General features: G+C 41.2%; 1 protein-coding gene and 1 long non-coding RNA gene across 14 annotated transcripts in view; one reads left to right on the top strand and one right to left on the bottom strand.

Moving 5' to 3' along the window:
• On the top strand, positions 1-1,878 carry LOC137448598 (uncharacterized). The gene is made up of 2 exons (XR_010989150.1): positions 1-88; positions 1,732-1,878. It is a non-coding gene; the product is annotated as an uncharacterized lncRNA (long non-coding RNA).
• A 3,124-nt stretch (positions 1,879-5,002) lies between these two features.
• Positions 5,003-20,069, bottom strand: part of CCDC88A (coiled-coil domain containing 88A) — a 78,715-nt gene continuing 63,648 nt past the window's right edge. For 7 of the 13 annotated variants that reach the window (XM_068153285.1, XM_068153292.1, XM_068153287.1 and 4 more), the window contains exons 27-32: positions 19,498-19,581; positions 18,247-18,450; positions 17,880-17,951; positions 16,835-16,915; positions 15,205-15,470; positions 9,311-13,953 (exon numbers count right to left, since the gene is read on the bottom strand). In XM_068153285.1, the coding sequence (XP_068009386.1) occupies positions 12,946-13,953; positions 15,205-15,470; positions 16,835-16,915; positions 17,880-17,951; positions 18,247-18,450; positions 19,498-19,581 (1,715 nt within the window). In that variant the 3' untranslated portion in view covers positions 9,311-12,945. The other 6 variants (XM_068153294.1, XM_068153296.1, XM_068153295.1 and 3 more) reach the window with 5 other exon arrangements.

Genomic DNA, 20,069 nt, shown 5'->3' with positions numbered 1-20,069 from the left:
CTCTTCATTGCAGAGGCACTGCCTGCTGAGGAGTGTGCCAGCTGCTGAGAGCTTCAGATGCACACAGCCCTCAAGAGCCTCTCCAAAGGTAAGACGGGGAAAATAATCTCAAAAAGAGATCACAATAAAAAAGCTTAAATATCAAATTTGTACAAATGGCATTAAATGCAGTCTGTGCCCTGAACTGGCCACAGGACTCCAGGTGTGGCCTAACCAGGGCCAGAATGACCTCCCTGCTCCTGCTGGCCACACTGTTCCTGATGCAGGCCAGGATGCCATTGGCCTTCTTGGCCCCCTGGGCACACTGCTGGCTCATGTTCAGCCTACTGTCAACCAGCACCCCCAGGTCCCTCTCTGCCTGGCTGCTCTCAGCCACTCTGACCCCAGCCTGTAGCACTGCATGGGGTTGTTGTGGCCAATGTGCAGAACCCAGCACTTGGATGTGTTAAATCTCATGCCACTGGACTCTGCCCATCTGTCCAGCCTGTTGAGGTCCCTCTGCAGAGCCTCTCTACCCTCTAACGGATCCACACCTGCCCCAGCTTGGTGTCATCTGCACATTTATTATGATGGACTCAGTCCCCTTGTCCAGATCATCACTAAAGATATTGAACAGGCTGGGGCCCAGCACTGCTCCCTGGGGCACACCCTAGTGCCTGGCTGCCAGCTGGCTGTGGCACCATTCACCACCACCCAGCTCAGAGTGCTGCTGTCCAAGCCACAAGCTGACAGCTTGGCCAGGGGTTTGCCGTGGGGGACGCTCTCCCCTCTCCTTCTTCTCTTCCCCAGGCTAACCAGCCCCAGGTCTCTCAGCCTCTTCTTCTAAGACAGATTACCCAGCCCCCTCGTTATCTGTGGGGCCCTCCCTTGGACTTTCTCCAGTTGTTCCTTATTTCCCTTGAACTGGGGAGCCCAGAACTGGCCATTGCAGCTGCACCCTCACCAGAGTGGAGGGAAAGGAGATCCTCCTTCAACCTGCTGGCCACACTTTGTGATGCATCCCAAGGCTGCTCATCTCCTGTAGTACAGCCTATGCTCACACACGCCAGGTCCAAACCAACTTCCGAATGAGAACTCTTAAGGCAACATTCAGCTCCACCGCAGCACTCCCACAGCAGATGGCCAAAGCAGCCCTCCGCGCTCTCCGGCCGCGGCCAGCGGCCATTCTGAGGCTGCGGAAAGCGCCGCCCGGCGTGGCGCCAGCCGGCGGAAGGGGTGGTGGCAGCGGCGGCAGCGCTTCCCGCCCCTCCCCTCGGCGCCGAGGAGCCGGCAGGTCAGGGCGGCCGCCCCGGAGCTGCGGGAGCTGCTGGCGCAGCGGCTACTGCCCTGCACATCGCCACAGTCACCGCCGACCACCCCGAGTTCGGGGTCATGGGCACCCCATTTCCCCTTAGCACTTGCGAGCGGCGTGCTGCTTGAGCCGCGCGGCCGCTCGGCACCCTCCGCCCTTTTTAAACCGGAACTGAAATAGTACGTGTGAGCGGGGCAGAGCCGGCCGCGGGGCGGAGCCGGCTGCTGGGCAGAGCCGGCCGCGGGGCGGAACCGGCAGATGGGCAGAGCCGGCCGCGGGGCAGGCTTTGGACTTGCACGTGGTTCTTGTAGTGTAATTATCAGTACGGACTTTCTCGCCCAAGGGACCTGCAGTAGAGTGTGGGCTATTTCGAGTGCAAATCGTGAGTCATTTCCCTTCCACGCCTCAGTCCCCATATCCCTTTCCCTCTTCCCCGGCAGCTTCAGGAGATAGGACCCATACACTGCATGAAATCGCCAGCATCTAGGATGCTTTCCAAACTTCCAGTTCCCAGCTGAAGAGTACACGCACTGCACTCCAAGGTGTCGGGGGGAGCTGCAAAAAGGAGCGCTGTCGGGGCGGACTTGGTAAGGTTTTCGAATGCAAACACACGAGGCAAAGAGTGCAGAAGCAGCATGTCACATTTTATTGACGTTCTTTTCCAATGTCCTCATAAAAGGGTACAGTTTTTAGGCCGAGGATAACATTCAGTATTTTCTAAGTATTCAACAAAAGATCCCTGCCAGGACGCAGCTAGAAGTTCAATGGAACACGGAGTCTCATGCTACACTGTGTTTTCCAGGCGTTCACTGTTGAAGGCATGATGCCTCGTATCCAACACACGAAAGGAGGTCACAGTAAAAACCTTTTTCTTAAAAAGAGGAAAGGCTTCTGGCTGGTGACTGTTCTGCACAACAGGCAAATCAATTTAAACAACCTTGCTAAAAAATTGAGTGTCAGAAGTGGAAACCTAAGATTTGCTGATGAAAACAATGCTGGAAAAACTAACCGTGGGCCAGGGCTGTGCGGCGCCCCTCGCTTCTCTGTGACCAGGGGGATGGGAGGTTTGTGCTGGATGCTGGCTTTCTGGAGGGTGGCCATGAAAAGCTGTTTTCATCCAATGACAAATTCTGCACCTATGGGTTTAAGCCCTGATGACTTGTTGAGATGTGTGAGCTCAACAGACCACGGTCCCATCACAATACATTTTGATGAAGACATGAAGTACATGTCTGTTACGAGAGCAGATTTGGTAGAGCAAAAATGGTACAAATCTCATTACAAATAAAATCTGAAACCCCAATCTTATTCCTTTTTGTTTCTAACTGTGTAAGTTTATAATCTGGCAGGAAAAATACTGCCTTCAGGCTGTTAGAAATTTCACAGAATAGTTACAAAAGGACAAGACATGTTTGCAGTCTACCACTAAGTAAGCAGTAAGTAGTGGTGGTGGCATTTAAAAATGCTACAGTTTGTTAACAAAATGGATAAAACTGGAACTTCCCCTTTGTGGTACTGGCCTTGAAGGTTTAAACTTAAAACATCATCAGGAAACAACAAATAGAAGTTCTAAAATACTTGTCAGTATGCACAACTGCCTAGATTGTGTTCCTGTACCCATTTATCCCTTATTATATGTTGCTTTCTTTTTACTATCTTTAGCTAGGAAAAACAGCTTACCTACACTACAGAAAACATATTTGATTGTCTACATTTTTACTTGCATTTTCACTTTAACAGTATCCTCCTCTTAAGAAATAGTAAGTTTACTGGCAATGGCCCCATGAAGTCAGGCATGTGCTTTACTTGTTTCTAGAGCCTCTCTAAGAATGGGAAGACAGGAGGGAGCCATCAGCAGGTGGGGCAGAGGTGAGCCCCAGTACCAAACTCTCTCCTGGCAGAGACACTCCAAAGAATAATGTTACTGCAGGTTCCTGACCAGGTTTAGTATGTTCTGGGAGAAAAATTAATACAGCCTAGAACTGTGCATCCTCTCTGCTTCACATAATCAGCACCTATAGAAGTGGAAAGAAGGCTGCAAGTAACTGTACTTGATCTTCCCCGTTCAGGAGAAAAGGGCTGCACACACAAACATCCCTGTGCTTAAGAAGTTGAGGGGAGGCTGATCTGTCTTTCCATTGATGAGTAGAAAATTAGTATAGAAAAGTATCTCCTTCCACAAGACTGCTGTTCTCAAAGTCCCTAATCTTTCTCCTCTCTTTGCCTAAATGAATACATCTCCCTTCAAACAGATTGTGTGTTGAAGACAGAAGCAGCAGAAACTTCAGTAAACATACTGTAGCAATAAGAACCTCCACAAAGCCCAACGATGGCAGTTGTGAAAGCAAGGGACAAAATCTGGAGGGGATGGGGAAAAGGGTTTTTTAAACACAGTTAAACAAAAATGTGTACAAACTGCCCAAAGGCAAACAAGAGTGTCAGTACAAGTTGAGACACAAAGGAAATAAAGAATACAGAAGAGTGACTAAATAAACCCTCCACAAACATAGAAGGATTTGTGTTCTTGGATGACTGCATCACACTAAGGGATGTCATACTAACAGTGATAAAGGGAAACACTTCAAAAGAAGCACAAGTCAGAAACTGGCCAGCCTGACCCAGTTTCATTCTGTATGGCCAAGATAGTTCCATGACAGTATCAACATTGGTGCACTGGTGTTTCTTCCTACTGAAAAAGTGAAAGCTTTTCTTCTATATAGTGGAGTAAGAAAAAGTAGTGCAAAAGGCAAGTCATCTCACAAACATCCTCACCACAGCTTCACTCAGTTCTGAAGGATTCGGCACCTCTGTTCTCAGAGATGGGAACTTAACAACAGGATACTTAACGATGCAGCATTTTTAAGTTCTCCCCTCCGCCTCACAGAGACACTAACCCCTTCTATCATGGCAGTTTGCTCAGATGGGAAGGCGACTTAAAAATTCTGAAGCTACAGGAAGGTGTACGGGGTGTGGCTGAAGGGGGGTACTGAAAGGACGTACAGGTGTGTGTGATTTGACATGTGGTGTCAAATAACAGACACACATCTGGCATTTAGGAATAGTGGGTTGATTAATGAACTCTGGACTGACATTACTAAATGAGCTAGATATAAAATACAGCCTTATGTATCTTTAAAAGTAAGATTTATCTTGCCCTCTGCCTGCCACTCCCTCTTCCTCCCCTTTAAGGGATTTTGTGGTACCCCTAAAATCCTTTTATGACTTCAAAACAAACAAAAAATATAAATTGGACTTAGTGAGGTTTTTACATCCAGAAGGCTCGAAATGTGAAGTGTGCTTTATAGAGATGTGCACAATAGCAGTTCACTTCATGAATCCCAAAATCTCAACTGCTGTTGTCCTCAAGGGAGTCTGAGATTTGTGTCAGCAAAAATAACGATCAAGCAAAATCAAAGCTTCAAAGACTACATTTGGCAAATCTAGAATGATTTCTTTTTGCATTTACTTGTGAAATTAGTGTCTTTTTAAAGTAATACCAAAATAGTGTATAGTTCAAAGCTACACAGGTCTATGCAAATAACACAAAACAAACTACACATCCAGGAAAAATCTGGGACAGCTTCATGGGTTTCCTTCTGGAAGAAACACTGAAAATGTCACCACCTGACCACCATGCCATCACTGAACACCAACAGCCTTCCAGTAATACCCATTTCCAGAGAAAGTGTGCATAAATGGACACACAAGTATAAAAGCTATTTGGTTTGGCATTTTAATAACATAATCAAGGTATACAATGGCAAACATTAAAAAAAGGAAAAGATCTATGTAAAGGAAATTACAGTTTTAAATAAGAGCTTTCCGTTTCACACCTAGTTAAATTCCTTTAAGGCAGTTTTATTAATATCAAAGCATTGTTTACATAAACATTATCATCTACCTCTAGAAAACACACACAAAGCTCCTACGTGGAGGCTGCGTCGTGTCGTGGAGACAGCTTAGAAATAATGTGTTGGGAATGTTACTAAATCCTCAGCAGATGATTGGAAAAGTCAACAAAAGTTACACACTACGTAGTACTACAACCTCCTTTGTCATCTTGAACTAGATTTGGCAACTCTCCTGGTGAAACAGATTCACGTGCACCCCTGCTGTACGCTCTCAATAGCTGCCACGTTGTCCCCTGGGAGCCTGTTTCAGAACATGGGAAGCAGCTCCCAGATGAAATTTAGTTTTTGCTTTATTTTGATCTTAAGGGCACAGAGCAGAAAGATGAAGAAAGGACAAAGAAAAGGAATTTAAAATCAAAGAACAAAGAACCTTCTGACAGCTTTTCTGCTCTGGAAGTTCTTGGCCAAAGAAAGTGCTGGAAGAAACAGGTTCTGAACTCTGAAATGCAAATGTATCCCTGCAAACAGTGCTGCTTTTGGCTAATCTAGCACATTAAACTCCAAGTGCTGCTCTGGCCTCTGTATGCAAGTGGGTCAAACCCTGCTCACAGTGGCTTTGACAGGCACCAGCTAGGACTGGCACACAAACCTGACCTAATGCTCAACTCTGACCTAGCAGGGTGAATTCTGCTCCTAAACTCCTCCTGATCGACTCCCACAAGGAAACTGTTTCAGTTAAATAGTGATTTTAAAGTTTGTTAACTATGCCCTGGCTGTGATTGCAAGATGCTCTAAGAAAGTGTGAACAATTTGCAACAAGCAAGCAGAGCAGTTGTTCAGGTAACCTTGCACAACTCACTGAATACAGGAAACAGCTGAGGTAAATTAAACACGAGGAGCTGCCCATGTGATGAGAACACCACAGCCACGTGCGGCAAGGGGAAGTTTTGCGTGCCCTGCCATGCTCTTCCTAGAGAAGAGCCGGGCAGTCATAGCAATGACATGGCCATCTTGCCTAATTCCCAGGGCCTCAGAGAATCTACCTGAACACACACAGCTGCTCAGATTCTGTGAATACAAGCAGCATTTGGCACTACAGTTTAAATCCATCAATGCAAGAAATGTTACTGACTGGTTAGGGTATAGTAGTTTGAACAGTTTGAAATGCATCAGCTCTCTGCAGTCAAGAAAGCCAGAAGCAGCCAGTCACAATCAGACCACAATATCAGCTTGGAAATACCAGAATTTAAAACCAGCTATTTTCTCAGTAATTACAGTATTTCAGTTGTTTTCCCTAGCAGCTCTGCCTTTAGTAAGGGCTACTAACATTGCAGATTCGTATCTGCCCATGGAATTCTCTCATGACAATTCCTTTAGTCTCTGTGGCTTGGCCCATGCTGCAGTACAGGAATGGCACAGAAACCAGGTGAGACACCTTATTTGTATTGCTTCTGGGTATTCTAACCCTTGCCAACCACCCCAGCCACCCCTTCAGTAACATCTCATAGCTGCCAGTGCACGGCTTGGACTGTCCCAAATCTGTCTCAAAATATAACAGTATCAGTTACAAGGTGGGAAATTACTCAAGCTGCCTACAAAACCATCTTGGATTTCAGGAGTGCGCTTGGCTTCAGATCACCCTGGGGACTGCTCATTTGTGTAGCTAACCTGCAAAACTCACGCTGCTTCCACCAAAATCAATGGAAATCTTGACACTAAGGGACCAGAAATGTGTATGTGTCAACTGGTAATCAAAACATTCTCTGTAGTCAAAAAAAATTGGACCTTACAATGCTTGAGGTCCTTTCCAACTTGGTATCCTGGAATATATGGTTGAGAACTACAAAACTTATGAAAACAGCAACTAACAAACCAATGGATGCTTAAATGCTCTGAGGAAGCAATCTGAAAAGTATTTGTAATGTAAAACAGCAAACAAAATCTCATTAATCTAGCATATTTTACCACAAAAAATATCTTAGAAGTCACTTTGAGGAAGAAAACCAAGAAAATTTTGCCTTTAAAGCTTGTTGAACTTCCCTCCTTTTTCCCCCCTTTTGACAAAATTTCATGAAAGTAAAACTTGCCAGAATGGCTTTTTAACCTCTGAACTGCAGTGTCACTCCAGTGAAAAATGATTATGTTCAGGCTGTCCTTGGTATCCTGAGACTTTAAAAGTGATAAAGCCTACACCTCTGAAGAATCAAGTGTTGCTGAGTTGAAGCTGCAGTACTACGCAACCTGAGCAGCTGTGTGATCAGCCTACAGGGAGTCTGCTAGATGAAGTTATCTACCTGCCTGCTGGAAGAAGGGCTGCTAGGAGGTCATACAATAAACCCTTTAGAGCAGACACCTGAATATGCTGATAATTCGTTTTGGATCTGCTTGTATGTTCATGTACGCTTCCTGTGAGCTCTGTGCAAATACTTTCAAGACAACAAAGGTGTGCAACCATTGAATGTACCAACAACATTTGTTGATTTTAATAGAAATCAATAGTGAATAAAATGTATCTTACTAGTAGAAGATAACTTTAAGGGGAAATGATTGTAAAATGCATATGATATTATTTACATTTCTCCTTGCCATCAAGAAACCTCCTAAGCCACAATCAGCTCAAGTCAAAAGACAATAAAGAAAACAAAAAAGCAGTCATTACACAGACATTGTAAGACAGTCTTGTTCTGGAAATGCCATTTAATGAAAACAGCCTTAGATTAAAATAAAGGTTATAGAAAAAGCAGACCTGACAATGTGCTGTCAGAAACATCTGACCATATACATATATGCAGAGTAACCTGGGAATGTGGAGAAGACAAATGACGATTTCTAGGGAATACGATCATCCCATGACTCCCACTTTTGTTAGTTACCCAACTTTTCATGGATGTAAACAAATTTTTCTCTTACAGTATGCAACAAAAATCAGCATAAACCTTTTTAAGAGCAGTTTCATGCAGATTATGCTAACCAAATAAGGCAGTGAAGTGCCAGTAAGCTGTGAGGTTTGGGATCTGTATATACAGTCAATTTCAACAAAATACTACAGCATTTATTCTTGATTTACAGAAGTAAATATAAACTGCTAGTTATGGGGGGGGGGGGGGGGGGTTGGTTAATTATTAGCAGAAGCTTAAGCAAATCAGTGGCTAATTTCTTAAACAGAAGACAAAAGGAATTTCTTTTTTTTTCCCCTGGAGTAATTCTTGAGACCTTAAGATTCTTGGTGTTTAGGGATATGAGAACTGTCCTTTATTCAGTAGATCTTAACAGTGCAATGTGCAGTAATTCCTAAGATCATCTACAAGTTTTCGGCAGTAGACTCCAGTAGAGCTCCTTGATTCAAGGAAGGAAGGTAGGTAGATAGGTAGATTTTTATTTCTTGCCTGCTCTAGTCACGAAGAATGTAAAAAATTCCCTTAATTTTTATTAATGAATCCTACAGGCGCTGTCTTGTTACTTCAGTTATAAAGGCTTCACATTGAGATACTGAAGGGCACTTTTCTCTCTGTGTTCAGTTGAAAGGTAGAAAGAGAAAAGAACGTAAGAAAAGCTTGAAGTGCAGAAATGTAAAATACAGCAGAGTTAAGTCACTAACAGAACTAACAGCACTAATAGCATGCATCAAAGGCGTTGTAACCAAGTCAAGAGAAGGACAGAATGCCGAAGGCAAGCTTTGTAAAAGGACAGCTTCCGTGTAGAACAGAATCATTTATCCTTTGTTAAACTGTTCTGTTAGATTCATCTGTCCCTTTCTAAGGTCTGACTTCAACATTACTTCTGATTTCTTTGCACTTTCTTCTTCAAGAGATTTAAAAACTGGAAGTAAATGTAATTTTTACAGGCAAAAGGCTAAACAGGATGCAGTTCCCTGCCTGCACAGGCAAAATAACTGCTGCAAAACAACCTGTTCTGGCTTACATAATGAGCAAGACAAAAGCCAGTGAAGCAAGCGGTATTTACATCTGGTTAATGCAATATGCACTTGGTCTCACATGTAATGCTGTTAGTTTGTTGTAAATGAAATTAATCTCATTTACATTTTGGGCATGAAACTCACCACTTGGCCTACATCTCATGTAGTGGGCAACAGAATTAGGAGCTTTGTTGCTCCCTAGACCTGCTTTTTGAATTTCTGCTTTCTGGGATAGCTTCCACATCTGCAGAGAAAAGCATTTCACGTTATTCATTGTGTATATCAGGACACTGAAAAACCCCTCATGCATTAAAATACATTCTGCTTATTAGTAGAGCAAAATAATATAGAAACTTCTTATTTTGTTTTAAATTTCAGAGAAAAGGGGAGAGGAGAAACTCAGTGGATGTGCCTGCTCAACTATACTCACTAGAAGTCATCTTTGCATGAAGAATAACTGGGTATTACTCTCAAAGCTTAGCTTTTAGATACACTAACCCTAAATTTCTGCCTGTATGACAAGGAAAACAAATGTAATCAAGGATGACTGAAGCTAGCAGAGAACTTAACTCATCTTTGCAGTTTCACTTGCTACAACACACTGACAGAAATGTTCACATTCAGTTCTGCAAAACAGAGAACGACCTTTGCATGCAACAGCTTGAACGTGCAGGACACAGTATCTCAATTTGCTATTCCTTTAAGCCAAAGCATCAAGCAAACCCTTAACTGCAAGCAAGTAATCGAGCCTGAACAACAAAAGCTTTTCTGGTTGGCAGCCACATCTTTAGTGTTTATCATCACCATGCAAAGCCCAAACATATAATTTTTAAAGACAGCAGGGACCAAGGAATGAGCAAGTGTACCATCTGTTTGCAGTCATCTATTTGAATGGCCAAGGGGCAGCAGTGAAAGAATTTCACAGACCCCTCCCCTAGTTAAGCACAGACCAAAAGAACCATCTGTAATGTATGTGTGGTTCAAGCAAAAAGACCATAAAGCAGAGGAAAAATAATCCTTCTTTATATTAAAGCATTTGTTTTCTTTCCTATACAATCAACAACTGTTGACCACTTCTCAGTAACATTGAAGCGTCTAGCAGCATGCTTTTGCTGCTGCAGCTCAACTCAATGGAGCTAAAGTAGGAGAACAAAGAGTTATCCTCAGAAGTGAAATACAATTCATTAAAAAAGTACAAAATGATGCAAAATAGCAGCTTGATCTGGACAAAATTAGTCTAGAACTCCCACAGAGAATCTATGGGACTAATGTTCAAAGACACTCAGGTATTCCCAAGTCCTTTGTGTTTAGCAGAAGTTGTTTTAATGCTGTCCCCCTCCCCAGGGGAGTGAGGCGGGAAGGGCATTAAATATCAGGCATAAGGATCTACTGTCAATTTTTGTTTGGTGCATTAAAGCTTAGTACTTTGAAAAGAAATGAAAGAATACAAACTGAAGTGTCCCACGAGCAGCAGCTGGGAAAATATACTTTGCTGTCTTGATAGCAAGCTTCAACTTCACTCTACAGAGGTAACTTCCAAAATTCTTCTTTAGATCTAGGCCTTGCTCATGATTACATTCAGGGTTCAGTGGTCACGATGGAGATTTTGTGATAAGTATCTCTAGAGACAATACTGAACTTTCTGTGGCTGTGACAGTGCATAGACCTAGGCAAGACAAGGCTGGCAAAGGAGATAAAAGCTTATCCCATTTCTCCATCAATAGCAGTTGATCTACACAGAAGATACCACCTCTAGCTACAAAACATGTTCTGCTCACAACATGCAGTCTTGATGCAAGACAGACTTGCTTGTAATCAGTTCAGAAAAACAGAGGCACTGGTAGCACGGTGTGAGTTTGTATAAGTGCTGTCAGAGCTAAGAAGGTTTTCCAATTCCTCAAATAATTTGCAAAACACCTCATGCACACGTCCCTTCAGAGAACAGCACTGTTCATCTCAAAGCTAATTCAAACACATCTCCAGATTGATGGAAGCAAAGTCAAATTACATGACCCGAGGTCAGAACACGGATCTGGCTGTGTGGCAGTAAATGCAGGAGACATTAAGGTTGTATTTCAGATCTGGATTTCTGTTTCTTTAGTGTGAGACAATTCTAGAGGAAATACTTCATTAACTAAAAGCATGCTGTGAACACTGAAGAGAAGTAAGAACTTACTGGCCCAATAGTATTGGCTGCCTGCAGACAGGCATATCTGTCTGGATGGCTGCTTTGCATTGCAAAACAGTAATTCTACCTTCCACAGAATGTCTCTGGAACATCCCACCTTCTCCTCTTGTTCCTTGTCCCTACCCTGACATGCAGATGGAGCTCTGGAAAGGCTATCTCTGCATTTTATTTCCAATTCTGCTGTATGAAATGGAGACCTTATGGACTACAATACAGGATGTCTACTGCTTTTCCTCGGGGAATGGTGCATTTACAGCACACCTACCCCTCCCTAGTTAAGCACAGGAATTGCAGTTCAACCCACACAGCAGTAACACAACTGCCACAAAACTGCTGGCAAAATAAATTCAGCTGGAAAAAGCAGAGGATGACATTCATAATTTTCAATACTTGTTTTCAATTTAAAGTATTTTCCCTCTAGATGTATTTTCATTCACTTGTTCCATAGTACATGCAATTTTCGCCCACAGTAATGGGCAGTAACTATTTCCTCTGGCACAAAAGGTGCTAATGTCTAAGATCTTGTGTACAATACCATCTTAAACTCTTTGTGATTAAAATGTTTCAAGCAATTGCAGAGACAGTGGCATTTAAAACAATTACTTGTCAACATCTCTCTTGAGCTGGTTAGCTGTAATTAGTGAGTTATTGGCTTCACTATTTCTCTACTATAATTTTGCAAGAAAGCTTTTTATTTCTTCTTTTCTCTAACTGTGTTATTTTTTTCTGCTATTTTGGTTACACATCTTGTTCTCTAGTACCTTAGTATTACTTGAAGAAAAAATGAATTTCCACCATAATCAACAGAGGTTTTTATTACCACACAACACAAAGAGTCTCAGAGAACTCTGTTATTTGACTTCAGTTAAGACCATACACTTCACCACATTTGTACACCAGGCATGAAAAGATGAAGCATACAAAAGGGAAAAGGTGGAAAGGCTCATTTTTTCCACTACAAGTGCTGCATATCATGTGACTATTTAATACCTCTTCAGAAGAATTAGCATTTATGCTTAGACTTACAAATGATCTCTGTATTTATTAATGTTAAGATGTTTTAATAATTATGAACAGCAATTCATACTCATTGTTCATGCTAGAGGCACTGAATTTCTAGTCTGTAACTTGTTCCTTGTACAGAATGCATTTATGCCATGATGTGGCATAAAGGAGAAGGGTAGGACACTGAAAGCTCTCTAAGTGCTGCTTTTCATTATCATCTCACTTTTAAAGGATATTATCTCCAAATACATGATCAGTGTGTTACTGATACATCTGAAAGCATAAGCACAATTGAAAAGCACTTTGTTTGTCCTGGAAAGGATGTTGCTCACTGTGCCATTTCTGGCAATGCAGCATGCAATTGGTTGAACATGCATTTGGTAATGTACAGGAAACAACCAAAATACCTGCAGTGTGTGACAAATAAAAATAGAGCTGGTATTATGAACACTTTTAAAGGCATGCAAAATATATACAATGCAATTAATGTTTCATGCACACTTTGGTGAGGTTACAATTTACATTCAGACATGCTAGAGTACAAAACTGAGCTCTATGCCATTTCTCTTAGAAAACCACCCACAGATCTAACATGGAAGTATTTTTGTCATTGAAGTGAAACTTTCTCAAAACCCAGTGACCACTGAGAATACCTACACCTCATATACGCAGACTTAATAGTACGACCTCCTTGTCAGACACAACCATACTCATACCACACGGTTTGATTATCTTCAGAAACCAGGAGTGGGGATTCAGCCTCACTGCTGCTTACACAGGTGGTAGCCACAAACTCACTAGCCAGACCTGGCCGTTGGTCACTATGATCAGATTTTGGATTAGCAGAAGGCTGCTCTTGATCTTTCAGTACTGCTCGAAATGCTGAGCGATTTGCCTGATCAGTTGTTTTGGATGTAGATCTTGGAGGCAAGCCACTTATATTACTAACTAATTCAGTGTTAAGGGATAAAAATGGTGGAGCCAAAGTAACTGATCCTGTATTGTCATTACCAGACATACTGACTTTGTTCAATGTGCTTGTGCTTAGCAGGATTCTCTCATGAATATCTGACCTTCCTGTTCTCGAAGCCTTAGTTAGGTCAGAGTTACAGCCTAGTTTAACTGTGTTAGCTGCGTTACTTTGTGGAACACAGTCTACTCCACAAGCCACACAGTGAAAACAAGAAGATAACTGGTGTGCTGAGTACTCACTAGAGACTGATGGAACACTTCTGTCAGCGGTGGATGGTGCTGGATCAACCGATACAGGCGGCCTACTGTCCTTATACAAAAAGTCATGAATGCTTGTCCTTCGAGTAGTTCCTTCTGCTGTAGAAATCACACTGCTTGCACGAGGTAAGGTAGCATAAGGATTGCAATCTCTTGATTGTCGCTGTGGAACAGTCACTTGGATCTTTTCTTTAACTGATTTGGCCTTCCCTTGAGGGCCTGATGTAAATTTTACTGGAGAACTAGTAAAGTAGGTGTCTTCAGTTTTACGAAGGCTAGGCCTTACAAGGGGCTCTGGTTTAATGGATCGTCCATCTGAGAAATCAACGGCAGCTTTCACACTTAATGATCTCACAATACCACAACCAGCAGATGGCTGTTTCCTTAGCTTTTCCCTTCCTGCCAGCTCTGCAGACTCAGACAAGCTTTTCATGACTTCATCTAAAAGATTCTCTTCACTTGCAGATTTCAACTGTCAAAAATATGAAACATTTTATACATTTTTAAATTGTAAACGCTGACCTTTTCTCAAGCACTTTATGGACAGAAATGAAACCCCATTCTAAAGAGAGCTGTTGGTTTGTGTCTGAGGCAGCCAGCTTCCTGTCTTTTCTAGGTGGAGAAAAGACTTAGGAGAGAAAAAAAGTTTAGGTGAACACTATTCACAGCCTTAGTGGAGAAAGACTGCAGCCTTTTTCAAAATGGTAGAAGAGGCAATTTGGAAAGAATTAAGCTAAAAAGCCTTAAGGAAATGCTTGGCAGAGGACCGAATACAGACGTTTCGAATACCCCCCTCCAGCCTCACTGATTCTGTGACACCGGGAAACAGATTCTGGGACTCATCAACAGCAGTGGACTAGACAACTCAGGAGATTTATTTCTATTACCATGAGAGCATTGTTTGATGCTTAGAGATCAAAAATCCTTGTCAGAGACCAGAGGTTATTTTAAGTAACTAAACAGAAATACAGAAACTTAATCCAGATTCAAGTCACGGACTAGCCCAGTCAATTCAGCTGGATTTTGCACTTTGAATTGTATCATTAAAATTGATGGAATCTGATCCTGACTCTTCATCAGCCTTAGTCACAGTAACTTGCTTTATCCTAGAGCACTTCTAGATTTTGGACAGATTTACTCAGGAATTAGTAATAAAGAAATCTGGATACCAGCAGAGACGAGGTGATTTGGGGCTTCTAAGAAACTGTCAGTGGTTTACAGAAACACTGTCTTATTCTCAGATGTCAATGAGCTCCAGGGTCAGTTTCTTTGTACAGTAGAGTTAAAAAGATGAAACTGAAGCAGACAAGAATCTCTTTTCAGGGAATGAAGTAAAGCATCTTCCTTCATGCTGACATAAGACAAATGTGAAAACAGCTCTTACTGAAGACAAGCGCTTAACTGGAAGAAACCTACTCTGAGTTTCTGGCCTTCCATCTGAGCTCTGCAGAGTGCATCAGTACACTGGACAATTCTGTGCAGTGCAGATCAATTTTGTTAGCTAATTCAGTAACCAGGAAAGAGTCAAAGTGCAAAATTCTGAAAGATTTTGTGTGTAATACAGCAAGTACAGTTTCTCAGGGTACAAGCCCACACTATTGTTTAGTGCAGGTGTAACCAGAATCCCCACAAAGTTTTAAAGCAATACTATGCACTTGAAGTCATTCATTAATTCCCTGCCCATATAGTGGTTAATAGGTAGTTAAAATATTTTTCAACTAACCTGACTTGAGGTACTTTTGTTGCTTTCTTCTAAAAACTGTTGCAGGGTAACAACTTCACTTCCAGGAGAACCAGTTTTGATCTGTTTGCCACGACCCTCCAGTGTTTCGGACATTCTTTGCTGGAGCACTGGACTAGATCTTGTATGACCTTTCAAATACTGAATAGGACTGCTGCTGCTGCTAGACCAAGCCTCATGTTCATGCAGCAGGCTAAACTCTCCACTGCTGTGACTCTGCGGCCTGCTCTGATTGTTAACTGCACCTGCTTTGGGGGTAAATGGCATTAGGTATTCCATCAGAAAAATATTTGAAAGCTGTTAAACAGTATAACCTTTCTCAAATCCAGAATGTGATCAGACTCAGTTAACACTGTTAATTCAATTCAACATGCTAAGAAACCCAGTTGTTAGTTTTCATTCAACCCAAATATACTATTAATGCAGTTGTACTCCTCTTACTTACCTCTTAAAGCTCTTTAAACCTGTCATGACAGCTTTTGAATAAAAAACTACCTCTTACTTACATCAGGGCCTCCACCTTTGTAGTACTGTATTCCAAGGGGCTAAAGATATGCCTCCACTCTTGTGAGGCACATACTCTAAAACAGTGTTAGTAAGTTTTACATTGAATAAAATACAAAAGATGGAACTGAAAGAAGATATTTTCCTCAACATAGTTCTTTGACAATTACTACTTAGGAATGTTGCCTCTCTGACAGTTTCTGCTGCTACTTCTAGTTTTATTACAACTGTGACTTGAAGGAAGCAAATGGCACTAAATGTAGATGTAAAATAAATCCCACACCACCAGATCTTCGGTTTTTTAAACACTTCTGAATTGCTTTAAAAATCCTGCTGATCAAGTGCTTCCTGCTTTGTGTTATTACTAAGAAATGAACTTCATTATGAAGAGAAATTGTTGAGAGAGAAATTTCTGATACTGTAGAGAAACTGGGACAAAGACTATCTGAAAGGATCTTTTACTGAAGGGAGTAATTAAAGAGAAAATGCACCGATAAAAATCTTAAGCTAGCCTTCATCTCTAAATTCTGAAACGGATACGTTTCATAAAAGCAAGGCATGAACACTAAAGGAAGTCTGGAGTTGGCAGCATTCTAGTCTAGTATGTACAATGGGCTCCAGCTAGAACAGCCATTATAAACAAAAATATATCAAGACAATGTAAAGAATATTGCTAAATCCAAGGTAATTATTCATCTTTTAAAGACAAAACACAGAAGTTTACACGTGCCATTTTGTCCTGTTTGTACTGTGCACTATACTGCCTTGCATCAGTCCTGCCTATGAGTAGGGTGCTTCTCTGCTCAAAACCAAGCAATCTTAAAGTAATGCAAGTGCCTTCCTTCTATCATTTTCACTTAGGTCAGGTTTGGCTTACAATATTTTATAACTTACATAATAATATCACCCTTTTAACATTTATTAAAGCCCTAAGTTCTATTAATACTTGTGTCCTTTCCTCACATTGGGAATGAAGGCTATAAAATGCTTACAAGAAAAGCATGCTGTGGTGTGTTGTAGGAAGTTTTCACTTGTATAACTTATGTACATGATCTAACAGAGCAAACAATGGAAAAGAAGGATGTATGTAAATACACCTACAGCATACCTTTGACTTCATGGAGAGAAGCATTATTATTGCTATTGCTAGTGGATGTTCTGCCACTATCAAGGCTGGATGGTCTGGAAGCTAAATGGAAAATTAGGAGACAGCATGATGAACAAAATTGTATCAGATGACATGGTACCTTTACATTCTGATCACAGAATGCTCAGAGGCAGGAATCATGCACTATTTCACAGGCTGAGCATGCCTACTCTCAACAAAGTGTTTCTTACAGATCAGAAAGCAAAGGGATTTCCAGGCAGTCCAAGAGGAAAGGGCACTACAGGAGTAGTAAGGTACAAGGGAGAGGAAAAGGGAAATAGAATGTATGTTTAGAATTGAAACTAACTGGTTAATGTGAAACCAGGATGGGCATGCAGAAAGCTGCTCATGATTAGGTCATTTGCAACAGATTTGACAAGGAACCTTGCACATTGTTGAAATGCCACGAACAGGAGGAGCAAGAGCATCTGCACAGAAAACGGCCTGTACTCCTAATCCAACACAAGGGAAAGGCATTGTTAACATCTTCAAAAAGCTTTGTTGCTCACACTCATTTTACATGTTTGAACTGAAAACTTCACCTCTAAATCACCTGTTACAGCTTCCACTTCATAGCTTTGCTTTAAGGAACATGTAATGATTTCAGAGAACACAGCAGGTGACAAATTTAGATTTCACTGAACAATAACTACTGAAAACCTAGGCCAGATTTGGATTTGAGGTTTTGGTTTGGTTTTTTTTTTTTAGGATTGACATTTTAGCTTCTTTTATTCTACTACTAACTCAAAGTAAATTTTTTAAAGGGAAAATGTTTGGTCCTGTTCAGATGCACTTCACAGATACTTTCTATTAGAGATAGAGAACATCTTAAGTAGTAGTAAAGAAAGAAAAGAGTAATCTGAAAAAATGGTACAATAGATTCACAAGCTATGCAGACCACAGAAAGCATGCTCACTCTTAAAGAGGCCATTCACTTGGCTTTGCAAACTGTGTAAACATTCACATAATACACCCAAAATTTGTTTAATTAAGGTTCACATCTTACCATGAACTCTTGATCCTGTACTAGAATCATCACTAATACCTTGTGGACTTACATCTTCAAAGGATGTAGTATCTATACACAAGAGACATAAATGAAGATGTAAAATAAAACAGAAATATCATTTTAAAGATGATTGAGCTACTTATGATGTATAAACCATACATTTTACATTGGAAACATTCTGTAGGAAAAGTCCTGAAACATTTACAGCTGCAGTTATTAAATCTCTTCAGCATCTTAGCAGTGAACTCCATTACTGAGATTGCTTTTTGCCAAACAACTTTAAAAACCATAAGCAAAACCATTATTTATATTAAATTGCTGCTACACATAGTCACATCACAGTGTAAAACGCTTCTACCTATACCTTTATTATTTAGCAACTGCTTGGATCTGAAGCCTGTAGATGAGTTGACAGTTGCAAAGTTGATAGCTGTAGTAGAGAAGGCCATAGCTCCCAATTCTTTCCTCCTTTTACCCGCAGATATATCATCAGGACCCTCCAGATGTTCAGAACTACCTGTCCATTGTCCTCCTGCTAGGACCATGGACTGCACCAGGTCATTCATGGCTGGGATGCAAATGAAAGCAAATGATCAGCATGGTCAATGTATTTGCTTTGGTTCTTATTTTGTATTGCAAAATCTTTGACAGTTTTCTAAGCAGTAAAAGCGCATTGAATACCGGAAGATACAAACACAAGATCATCCATGTTATGAGATGCAGTCAGCCCAATGCATGAGAAGTGCTGTAAGTCAGAGACTTCTTTCAGCTCAGTATGGTTCTTAAAACTGATTTTATTAGGTATAATCGCCATGCTTGTGCTGCAGTGATGTGTTAGAAGCCTTGGTATAAGGTGGGAAATGGTAAAATGGGATGAATAAGGATAAAATGGGCAAAGGTGCTAATACAACAGAATGCCAACAATGATATGGGATCCTTGTACAGTGCAGGTTACTGCAGGGATACTGTATTTTACATAGTAACAAATAAAGGATCTGAAAAAGATGACATCTGATGATGTTCACCTTCACTGAACTAGAGAAAGCTGTCCACCCCTCATTAAAAAGCAAAAGAAAGTAACTCAATGCAACATTTTGGCAACAACTGATGAATGCTGGGAGAGTGACAGACCACCGTACAGCCTTGCGCTATTTTCTACACCTTTGAACAGAAAAAAAATCACAGTGATTTCTCAACAAAAGGCTTAGAAGATGTGTCATTTGGAACCATTTAGGGTAACACAGTGCACTGTAAAGTTATATACACATAGAGATGTGTATATAGACAACCATGTACACAAATATATGCAATCACAACGCACTGAATAGATATATATGTATGTGAGTGTGCTTGTGCGTGTCAACATCTGTGTGTCTCTGTGTGTGCACAGGTGCACATATATAAAGTATTCAGTGCCAAGGTTAAAAAAAAAACAAAGGGGGGGGGAGAGAGAAAAAAAAAAAGAAAAAGCTCCAGCTCCTTGTATTGTAGCAGGACTTGCACACTGCAAAATAGGAGGAAAAATACAGCGCAGTCCAGGGAGAGGTTAGTGAAAAATTAGTAATGGAAGCCAGTGTAGCCATTGAAAAGAAGCTGAACTGTCATAAAGTCTTACACATGGAGCGACGGTAGAAGGCCTTCATTTTGTCTTTTTCCTTCGGTCTGTTCCTCAAAAAGGGCAGTCTTTTCAGTGCAACCACTTTTATGTCATAGCATGAGGGAAAACGGAAACAGGGAAATGGAAGAAAAAAAGGGAGAAGAACAGATGGAAGTTAAATGTTGAAACTAAGGACAGAAATGAATGTCTGAGTTTAAGCTATGTATGCTATGCTAAAAGCTATCATTCTCATGCTTCTGTGTGACAATGAAATATGAGAGCTACACTGAAATATGAAAACTGCACTATGAAAACTTTAATATACTCAGAAATACACCAGAAATACTGGTGAAGAGTACAGTAGGGTTTGGAAGTTCTATCCGCCAAGCTCTTGGGAGAAAAAAGGTCACTTTGAGATAATTGCAGAAATTGATGACTATATAGTTTTTACTGTGGAAAGTAACCTTTCTTGTCAGGCAAAAAAAGCTTAAAATGAAAGTGACTCTTGGTACTTCTACCTTAACATATGTTCACATCATTATTTTTTGAGGTTAATCGTGTTTTAATGCTTTGCCCTGCATCTTCAGTAG

This window comes from Melanerpes formicivorus, unplaced genomic scaffold (genome assembly GCF_026170545.1).
Source record: "Melanerpes formicivorus ecotype bairdi unplaced genomic scaffold, bMelFor1.0.p_v2 SCAF_25, whole genome shotgun sequence".
NCBI lineage: Eukaryota > Metazoa > Chordata > Aves > Piciformes > Picidae > Melanerpes > Melanerpes formicivorus.
The sequence above is the reverse complement of the archived record's forward strand: the minus strand, read 5'-3'. Positions and strand labels throughout refer to the sequence as shown.